Source organism: Capsicum annuum, chromosome 9 (genome assembly GCF_002878395.1).
Source record: "Capsicum annuum cultivar UCD-10X-F1 chromosome 9, UCD10Xv1.1, whole genome shotgun sequence".
Classification (NCBI taxonomy): Eukaryota; Viridiplantae; Streptophyta; class Magnoliopsida; order Solanales; family Solanaceae; genus Capsicum; species Capsicum annuum.
Genome location: NC_061119.1, coordinates 216357425 through 216368609, shown reverse-complemented (window position 1 = coordinate 216368609; position 11185 = coordinate 216357425). Strand labels below are relative to the sequence as shown.

Below are 11185 nucleotides of genomic sequence, written 5' to 3'. Positions count from 1 at the left end.
GTGAAGTTAGAGTGTGTCGTACCAAATTTGGTCATAGTTCTGGGGTACTAGATGCTTTACTCTATTTGTTTTCTATTATATCCTTAGTAATTGTTCTTGAAAACCTACAAACCCCTCAATTAAGTCGAGATGACACATAAATAGAGTAAACATATAATAAAAAGAGATTATATCCTCCTATCTGTCCTAGCCTTGTTTGACAGAGTTATCTGATATTTGTTGCTGGTGAGAGGTATTTGGTATCCCATGGATTAAGTTGAGGTGCGTGAAAGATGGCACGGACACCACAGTTATCAAAAAGAGACTATATCTTAGACATAAATAAGGGTGTAATGGTCAAACAAGAGTTGGCTATATTTCAGCCAAATTCTTGAATCTTGCAAAAAAACCTGAACTTTTTGATTGGATGGTGAAAATTAGTAGGACTTTACATGAAAATCCTGAGTTGGGGTTTGAGGAATTTAAGACTAGTAAGCTTATTAGAAATGAGCTTGATAATATGGGAATTTATTATAAGTATCCTGTTGCTGTTACTGTTGTTGTTGGTTATATTGGGACTGGAAAACCACTTTTTGTAGCACTTAGAGCTGATAAGGATGCTCTTGCTATACAGGTTTTTTTAGCCTCTATCTCAAATTATCTATCGTGATTTTTAGAATTAGTTGTCTCGAATTATTTTTCATTTTGGAGAGGACATGACCGTTGATAGTAAGGTGTGGAGGATGGGGATTAGGGTAGGGGGTTAGGGGAGCGTTCTTTATTTGTGTCTGAAGTTTCTTGTTTGTGGTGTTGGGGGAGCGTTCTTTATTTGTGTCTGAAGTTTCTTGTTTGTGGTGTTGAGTGAGTCTATGGTTTCGGATAGATAGTTGTTAGTATTATCTTGTGGCTAGCGGTGTTAGTTTATTTTGCATACTGTACTAGTTTATATGCATTTATGTTTTGTGTTTAACTGTTATCGGTTCTAAGTCGGGGGTCTTTCGGAAACTACCTCTCTACTTCACCGGAGTTAGTGGTATGGTCTGCGTATACTCTACTCTCCCCAGACCCCACTATGTGGGAATACACTGGGTATGTTGTTGTTGTTTAAGATAAGCATCCAAGTCAAAGTTGCTACGACATACTCTAACTGCTCAGAGGTTTTAGTACCTCCTGAACTCAATTTTAGCATATTTTTGTGCCCTCTTTTGTGCTGACATCTTTATTACACAAAATAGAGTCCACATCAAAGGTGACACGTCAGCTAAAAAGAATGACAAAAATATGCTAAAATTTAGTTTAGGGGTAATAGGACCTCGTGAAGTTAGAGTGTGTCGTAGCAAATTTGGTCATAGTTCAGGGGTACTAGATGCTTTACTCTATTTGTTTTCTATAATATCCTTAGTAGTAATTGTTCTTGAAAGACTACAAACCACTCAATTACGTCGAGATGACACATAAATAAAGTAAACATTTAATAAAAAGAGACTATATCCTCTTATCTGTCTTAGCGCCTTGGTGGATAGAGTTATCTGATATTTGTTGCTGGTGAGAGGTGGTAGGTATCCCCTGGATCAAATTGAGGTGCGTGAAAGCTGGCACGGACACCATGGTGATCAGAAAGAGACTATATCTTAGACATAAATAAGGGTTAAATAGGCAAAAAAAATTGGCAAATATTTCAGCCAATTTCTTGCATCTTTCAAAAAGCCCTTAGCTTTTTGATTGGATAGTGAAAATTAGGAGGACTATACATGAAAATCCTGAGTTGGGTTTTGAGGAATTTGAGACTAGTAAACTTATTAGAAATGATCTTTGATGAAAATGGGAATTATTTGTCATTTTAGAGTATGTTTTCCATTGTATCCTTAGTATTAATTGTTCTTGAAAGATTACTAAGCCCTCGATTACGATGAGATGACACATAAATACAGTTAATATTGATGAAGTGAGATTATATCTTTAAGACATAAATAAGGGTAGAAAACCATGATGGACATTGGACAATATTCCTTTCTTGTCAATGTTGTAGTAATGTTAGTAATTTTCTAGTTTGCAATTATATTGGCCCGAGGTGAGCTTAAATGGAGGGACATGGTCGGTTTAGCCAACCCTAACTTGTTGAGAATTGAGGCATAATTGTTGTTCAATTCTTTTCTTGTCAATGGTTTAGTCATGTTAGTACTTCTTTTATTTATTTTGCAATTATATTGGCTCAAGATGAGCTTAAATGGAACGACATGGTCTGCGGTGATTCATTTAGCTGACCTTAACTTGTTGGAGATTGAGGATTCCTTCTTGTAATGTTACATATTGCAGGCAACTTTTAATGGGAGGTACTACCTTCTTGTGTTTATTGATAATTTGTGGTAGAAGTTTGTAATGATATGCTAATTTTTCATATTCTTTTTGAGTGTCTGTGTCTCGCTGTGTGTGTGGCCCGTGGGGTGGGGGTAGGGGGAAACTGCAGATGTAAAACATTTAAGGGGTCGTTTGGTTGGAAAATAGTTATCCCGGGATAATTAATCTTGTGATTAGTTATCCCGGGATAACTTATCCCACCATCCATATGGGATAATTTATCCCATCACTATGGTGTAAATGGTGGGTAAGTTATTCCGGTATTAATTAATATCTCCAACCAAACATGGGATAAAATAATCTTTCGTTATCCCGGGATTACTTATACCTTATACCTCACACCAAACGACCCCTTAACATGTAATTATCCATGTTGCACTCTGCCTTCAATATGCTGTTGATTGGTGCAGGAGGAAGTGGAATGGGAGCACAAGAGTAAAATTCCGGGCAAGATGCATTCTTGTGGACATGACGGCCATGTTGCTATGCTTTTGGGTGCCGCAAAGATTCTTCAGGAGCAACGCGATGATTTGCAGGTTCGTACTGCAGTTCTCTCCCTTATCTTGGATTCAAGAAACTAGGTTCGTACTGCAGTTCTCTCCCTTATCTTGGATTCAAGAAACTATGTCATTGTTCTATTTTCTGGCTAATTCTAATGTCATTAGTTTTTGTGCATCTAGAAAGAAAAATGTTATGGTGGCTACTTGGAACTGGGGTGTAGCTATAACTCTGTTCGTGGTGTTTCTGTGATGTCTTTGATTTCGAATAGATAGTTTATAGTATTACCTTGTGGGTGTCTTGTTTTGTTTATTATCTAGCGGTTTGTATCCCATTTTTGTTGTGTGCTTTTGTTTTTTTGTTTGTTTGTTTGATTGATTATACTGTTATCTGTCCTGAGCCGGGGGTCTATCGGAAATAGCCTCTTTACTTGATCTGAGGTAGTGGTATGGATTGCGTACACTTTACCCTCCTCAGGGCCCCACTTTGTGGGAATACACTGGGTATGTTGTTGTTGTATCCACTTAACACGTACACGTAGTCTATCCAGAATCTAGTAAGTTGTCTTTTCTAGAATCCAGAACCTATAAACTCAAAATTCTAGCTCCCCTCCCCCTCAGACTTCGAAACAAATTAGAGATTGAATTTTTTCATAGTTGAATGCTCTTTGTAAAGAATGATGACTCTCAAATGTTGATTTCCACGACTTAAAATAACCGTCTCAAAATGCCTTCTACACATGTATGTTCTTGTATCAAAACCACCATTGAGTAGCCATATATCAAGTTATACATTTTGTAGTATCCCTTGCTTGAATGGAGAGATTGATATGACGAGAGACTCTTGAAGTTGTGCTCGTATGGCAAATCCTACCGGACTCTTTTTTTCTTTTTGTGGAAGCCTCTAGGGATCGACAATCCTTCTTATGAGTTGTGTATCCTCTCTAAGAAAGAATTTTATTGCTATCTTATATTGGAAATCTGCTGTATACAACCTGATATGTCTTGATCTTCGGGATACATATATAAGTTCAGTAGGTAAGTTTTACGACAGAAATTTTTTGTGTGCTTTAAGGCTTAAAAAAGGTGTGAGGGGTCACTAGATATCTTATCTAAAACGAAAATGGTGTTAGGAGTGACATATTTGCTCTACTTAATATATCTAAAACCAAAAAAGATGACATCTCCAATGCTGGATTCTGAACCAAGGAAAGCTCTGAACACAAATTTGTTTCGGCTTGACTAGCTATTTAACGTGGCCATAAAGGTTTATGAGATTGAAAAGGAATTTGGAACAACTAACCTAAAGGGATCTGATAAATAGTTGGGGAGTGAAATAGCTTCCGATGATACAAGGAACTTGATTCCTCATGATTTAAGTTGGTTCTTTTACACTTGCATATAGTTTGTGTGAAATTGTTGCGTATTTCCTTATTTCTGTGATAATAGAGTTAGTCATACAAGAACTACTTGGTTTATCGAAAAACTTGACCATACACATAACGCTCTTGTAGCTTGTAATAAAGATGTTAGTGATGTGTTCGAGGATTACATTGTTAGTTCATTGTATACGGATAAAAATGGATGTTATCTTAGAAGTCATCGAGTGTGAGTTATTGACGGAACTCTTTGATGGCAGGGAACTGTACTTTTGGTTTTTCAGCCAGCTGAGGAGGGAGGTGGAGGAGCGAAGAAAATGCTTGAATCCGGGATACTTGACAACGTTGATGCCATCTTCGGTCTGCATGTTTCCGTCAATAGTCCTATTGGCACTGTTGCTTCCAGTTCTGGCCCTATCATGGCTGGCAGTGGCTTCTTCGATGCAGTAATAAAGGGGAAAGGCGGTCATGCCGCTATTCCGCAACACACTATAGATCCTATCTTAGCAGCTTCTAACATTATAGTTAGTTTGCAACATCTTGTTTCGCGGGAAGCTGATCCCTTGGATTCACAGGTGCGCACTCTCGCTCTGTCTCCCAGTAATGTCTCCCAGTAATCTAGTATTATGCTATGTTGTTCGGACTCTTCAAAAATGTCATCGGGTGCGTGTCGTATCCTTCAAAAGTAGTGCATTTTTGGAGGATCCGACATGGCTGTGGCAAGATTTTTGGAGAGTCTGGGCAACTTAGGTATTATGTGAATACCAACGCATGCACGCATATCTCAAAACTTGCATATGTTCTAGCAGTTGTGCAAATTTATGCTGCTTTATTTATACAAAAACTGGTAAAGTTGTTGCCGCGTGACGAGAAGCGGGAACAGCCTGTTGCAAAAATGCAAGGCAAGGCTGCGTACAATACACCCTTGTGGTGGGGCCCTTTCCCAGACCCTGCACATAGCGGGAGCTTTAGCGCACCGGGTTGCCCTTTTAAATTATACAACAACTACTACTACACCTCAATTCCAAGCAAGTTGGGGTCAGTTATGTGAATCCTTACCGATCATGTTACTCTAATTAAAGACGAGCCAATTTCATATGCAAATACAAATAAAAAGTATTTTAAGTTCGCGATATTTTTCTAAATTTCTGAAAGGCTAAACCGCTCCTAGAAAACATTGGACCTACAATAAAAGTGCTATCATGTCTAAACCATATTCTCAACTGACGGGTATCGTCTATATAGATCCTTTTGTTTCACTAAATCTTATCTTTCGCTAAGTCTGCATGGATCCCGAGAAATTGTAGATTCTTCAACACAACTCCCTTCCACATGATTTTAAGCTAAGTTGCTTGGACTCTCCAAAAATGTTGCCGCACCCGTGTCGGATCCTCCAAAAAATGCATTACGTTTGAAGGATCTGACATGCACCCAATGATATTTTTGAAGAGTCCAAGCAACATAGACTTTAAGTTTACCTCGTCTTTTTTAACACCTTCGCTCACCATGGTTTCATTCTCACGTACCGGTGCATCAGGAGGTCGAGGCACAACATGACCAAACCATCTCAAACGACCTTCACTCATTTTATCCTTAGCATTTGCTACTTGAATCTTCTGATGAATGTGATCATTTCTAATCTTGTATGACTGTAGGTCCATCTTAGCATATGCAGAGATGTATTCATCTGCATTTGTCATGTTCAAGTATACGTTTTGTGGCATCTAAAGAACGAAAAATGTTGAGACTTACCAGTTTTCCTTCTGCATCCCTTGATCATTTGTTACCATGTCTTTTTCACTCTCCAAGGACTTCGCGTTGGCCTTCACAACTTGTCTATCGATTACCTCAAAGACACATGATTTTGCAGGTTGTTACGGTTGCAAAGTTCAAAGGTGGTGGTGCATTTAACGTTATACCTGACTCTGTCACAATCGGTGGAACTTTCAGGGCATACTCAAAAGAAAGTTTCATGCAACTTAAACAGAGAATCGTAGAGGTATACCTTTAATATTACTACTTGAATGCCCAACCTATCATATGATTGTTGAATGGTGTTTCATAATTCATAGGTTATTACACGACAAGCTGTTGTACAAAGGTGCAATGCAACAGTCGACTTTGATACCACAAATAGGCCGTTTTACCCGGTGACAGTAAACAACAAAGCATTGCATGAACATTTCCGAAATGTAGCTGGACAGATGCTGGGTATCGACAAGATCATAGAAAAGAAGCCAACGATGGGTACAGAAGATTTTTCGTTCTTTGCTGAGGCGTTTCCTGGATACTTCTACGTACTTGGAATGGTCGATGAAACTCAAGGACAATTTGAGTCAGGACACTCCCCTTTCTACAGAGTCAATGAAGATGTACTTCCATATGGTGTTGCTTTACATGCATCATTAGCCACAACTTACCTTCTTGAACATCGGTTAAAATCAACCACTCAGGATCAAAGTGTCCATGACGAGTTGTGAGTTCCTACAACCACCTCGCGGATGCTATAGTTTTCATACACATCCGTGGTGAAGTAGGTTCCTCTCTGTCTATTCACTTAGTATCTTAACTTGTTGGAGCTAAGTTTGGTTGATCATCCAAAGAAAAGGCTCTTGCCACCAGTGGCGCTATTGGTTTGAGTTATAAAGAATCTTGGCTGTGTCTCATAGTTGTTTTCTTTTTTCAATGCGACTGATATAGCCGACCCCAACTTATTTGGGACCGAGACAGTTGTTATTGATATTGAATCCCGTAGCTTCTTCAAGGATATAAGGTTTTTCTCTGATCTATATTTCATTGTCATTTTTCTCCAAAGTGAAAACTGAATTGCAAACTAGTTCGTCACTTTTGCTTATAAATTCTCTTCTTTTCAGCATAGATGTATTGCTAAAATACCGATGGCATAGGGCAGTGCGTAGCTAAGTGGGGGCGAGAGGGATCGTCTGATCTCCCTTCAGTAGAAAATTACACTGTTTATGCATGGTTAAAATTATTTATATATATATATAGTTGATGTTGAACCTCCTTCAGATTTATTGTGTGTTTATTCCTTCATATTTAAACTCTCTTAATGCAAATCCTGGCCACACCACTAACGCAAATAAAACATCTTCCATCACCTAAAAACAATGTTGCATCCAAGGCTCAAATGAACTCTGCTGAATTGAACTCCCTTAGTGCAAATTCCAACTCTGCATTTAGGTAGGGTTTCATATGTTGGAACTTGTACTAGTTTGGGGTGGGAGTGTGTCAGTAACAGTAGGATTCTTTATTTGGGTCTGAAGTTTCTTGTTCGTGATGTTGAATGATGTTTATGATTTCAGATAGATAGTTTTTAGTATTATCTTGTAGCTTTAGTATTGTGACTAGCCGTGTTAGTTTATTTTGCATATTGTACTTAATTTACATACATTTGTGTTTGTTATACTGCTATCTAAGCCAAGGATCAATCAGAAACAGTCTCTCTCTACTTCACCTGAGGTAGTGGTATTGGTATGATCGGCATACACTCTACCCTCTCCAGACCCCCACTATGTGGGAATACACCGGGTACGTCGTCGTTGGAACCAAGAAGGTAATACAAGTAGTAGAAGAGGGAACTTGACAAAGGTACTAAAATTCATCACATTGACCGTTATTAGCTAGAACAATTCCAACGAAAGCAGACAAGAACAGCAAAAACCATTCCTGCAAATGAATAAAAATGATAGAAGATCAAGGATTAAATTCGAATAATTCTTGCAAAACAGAACGTAATCAAATAATCCATCCTACAAATAACCAGTATTACACTAGTCTTCTCTCATTATGAGGTCTGAGAATCAAAATTTATAAACATAACGAGAAAACTTTTGACGCGGTAACTTCTCAACCTAAAATAACTGATTGCCATCGTCTACTTCTCAGAAGAGTTAGGTCCTCTCTTCTTTCCAAAGCCAACAACTGCAAGACGACATTAACAGTATTCAATAAGAAACAACTTTCATATGTCAAGAGAAGCTTCGAATAGTTTCCAAGAAAAATAAAGCACACATACAAGTATCCACACCATATATGATATCAAACTAACAGAGGCAAACACACCAGAAACATGATATAACTAGCAAAGCCCGTTGTCTTGGAAAAATTAATCTACTTGTTGGGAAAAACTTACATTAAACTGCACAGAGACAACAACTGAAGATTTAACAATCAGAAAACTCATCTAGAATATCACTTTGTACTAAAGATGCAGGAAAAATGAATGTCTTGGGAAGATTTCATATATGATAAAATGTACTGGAAAATTCATACACCAGCATAATACTGGTATAATAATGATATCAAGTATATGCACATCTAAGTGAAGGATAATGTAAGCAATTTGTACAGATTAAGACATTTGGTCTCTAGGCATCATTGTGTATGTATACAGTTGCTAACAGGCTGTTAACCTACTTGTTTCTTTAAAAGAAATGAAATACATCCGTGTTAAGATCGTGTATTGCTGAAAAAAGAACCGATGAACTCAAACTAAACCATGCAGAGATTATATTATTAAAATTTGACAACCACAAAACTCAGTAGAATGCATAATAGCAAAAATTCGAGATTATTAGGGAGGTTCCAAATATGGTAAAATTTCACTAGAACAGTCATACCAGCACAAGCAGATTCTTCAGAAATGCAATGACTCTTAAGTATTAGGATCAGGATCATACATAAAAGATTCGTGCGCGCACAGATAATACTCTATGCATCATTGTGCATATGACTACAAGTTGTTAACAGCTCGAATATGTTTTAAGCTCTCCACAATCATGGAAAGAAGGTCTGAGTGTCAACTAATATTATATTTGCTGAATGCCTATACATTTACAAGTGAAAATGGATACCATGGAAAGGAACAATTTTAAGTTTGTGGCTAATGTGCATCGACAAAACTAATTCTCAGACAAAAAATTCAGACTTGGTTAAATGTACTTACCAGCAGTGACGAATCTGCGAGTGTATTGCATACGCTTGTGAGCACGTCCTCTTGGCTTCTTCTTCTTATCCTGCTTTGCAACCTTCGGGGTCTGTCCCCTCACCTTACCAGCACGAGCAAGTGATCCGTGAACCTTTCCTACAATTAACAAAGTCAACAATTACAAATCAATACTCATCAACAAGTAAAAGTAGTCAACTGCTATTTTCACTCTACATAACAAGTTTGGAGGGAAATCAAAAACTACAAATCAATCTTCATTCAACAAGTACAACTACTATGCCACGACCCACGATTGCAAACTACTCCTTAGTGCTTACAACCCAATACAAGTGTCTTACTTCCTTTTTTCAGCCTACATGGCAATTTAAGACCACGTGATTTAAAAGACTACACACCTAACTTAAGACAGCGATATTCAAAAGTCCCTATTTATTTCTTAGACTCCGTCTCCACTCAAATTAAGACATTTAAATTGGACGGAGCTCTTAAACTACATGCCCAAGCAAACTAAGACACTTAATTGGGACGGATGAAGTCAGCAACACAACTTAAAGAACTACGCAACTCTTTAATTTAGGACCGCAATATTCAAAAATCTCTTTTTATTTCTTACCCATTCAAATTAAGACACTTAAAATGGAACAGAGTAAGTGGCTAACATCAGCTATACGATTTTCTATGAGGAGAAGATCCATTTGATATATCTCCACTTCACTGTGCAATAATTTGTACCTATTCAAAAAAAATGAAAAGAACTGGCAATGAAGAACAGAGTATTAAGAGTCTCCGGAGCTTAAATTTTTAAGTGTCGTGATCTTCCTTTTGATCCTACGTGGCTCTTTTAAGAACACGAGATTCAAAAGTCTCTTTTCATTTCCTAAACTCCGCGCCCATTCAAATTAAGACTATGAACTTACGTTAGAACGGAGTAAGTAGCTAAAATCTGCTATATGAACTTCTCTGTGGAGAAGATCCATTTTACTAAGCAATAATTTGTCACGATGCACCTCTTTAATTTTTAATGGCAGTATTCAAAAATCTCTCTTTATTTCTTACACTCTGAGACCAGTCAAACCAAGAAACTCAAATTGAAATGGAGACAGTAAATGATATAGGCTATATGATCTTCACTGTGTAGAGAAGGCCCAATTGATAAAGTTCCATTTTACTACACAATAATTTGTTCCTATGCACCAACGAATATTCCATTTTACTACACAATAATCTGTTCCTATGCACCAATGAAAGTCCAATTCATATAAATTCCATTTTACTACACAAAGATATTCAGCAAAAAAAGTCCAATTGATATAGTTCCATTTTACTACACAATAATTTGTTCTTATTCAGCAAAAAAAATCAATTAATAGAATTCCATTTTACACCACAATGAATTTGTACTTAGCACAAAAAAAAATCATGTGATATCGATCCCTTTTACAGCGCAATAATTTGTGCCTTCGTAGAAAGAAAATATCCATTTGATATAGGTCAATTTTGCTACGCAATAATTTATCCCTATTTACAAAAAAAATATGAAAAAAATTGGAAAAATTGAAGGGTTGACGGTGCTCACCCATGGCTGATTTCTGAGGTGCCGGTGATCGGAGAAGCTGGGAATTGTTCGGAGCTGCGAAGGTTGGGAAAATCTAGGGTTAGGTTATTTTTGGGGAGAATTGAGAAGAATTTATAGGAAGATGATAAGGCGTGTAACTGTCTTGGGCCTTGGTGAGGAAAAGATGAATTGGGCCTTAGGAAGAGAGTCCAAAAAAAGATGACCCGAAACATGTGATCCAATTGGAAAACCAAATCAATATCCAAGCATCCTATTTTTTTTATTTTTTTTTATTTATGGAAAAATAACATAAACATACACCTTAACAGAGCATATACACAAATTTTCACTCTTATAAAGTAATTACAGAAATTTCAACTAAGTATGTACCTTCGTTGTATGTATCGGGAGCTAATTATGTTTTTTCGACAAAGCCAAAATCAAAATA

At 37.3% G+C, this 11185-nt stretch overlaps 2 protein-coding genes across 2 annotated transcripts in view; one reads left to right on the top strand and one right to left on the bottom strand.

Annotated features, from left to right (window-relative positions):
* Positions 1-7002, top strand: part of LOC107840946 (IAA-amino acid hydrolase ILR1-like 4) — a gene marked incomplete in the record, with an annotated part of 10193 nt that extends 3191 nt beyond the window's left edge. The window contains 5 exon segments of the mRNA XM_047396593.1: positions 429-613; positions 2748-2873; positions 4474-4788; positions 6084-6212; positions 6286-7002. Coding sequence (XP_047252549.1) covers positions 429-613; positions 2748-2873; positions 4474-4788; positions 6084-6212; positions 6286-6693 — 1163 coding nt within the window.
* Positions 7003-7934: 932 nt separating this feature from the next.
* LOC107840947 (40S ribosomal protein S30) lies at positions 7935-10917 on the bottom strand. Its single transcript, XM_016684902.2, has 3 exons — positions 10759-10917; positions 9180-9317; positions 7935-8155 (listed from the first exon to the last, which is right to left on the bottom strand). Exons 1-3 carry the CDS (start codon positions 10760-10762, stop codon positions 8109-8111), a joined length of 189 nt encoding a protein of 62 aa, XP_016540388.1. The 5' UTR covers positions 10763-10917; the 3' UTR covers positions 7935-8108.
* Positions 10918-11185: the final 268 nt, after the last annotated feature.

Excerpts from the sequence above, each read along its gene's own strand:
- LOC107840947 (XM_016684902.2), bottom strand. Across the intron at positions 8,156-9,179 it reads TCGCAGATTCGTCACTGCTG|TTGTTGGCTTTGGAAAGAAG; the intron begins GTAAGTACATTT and ends GTCGTCTTGCAG.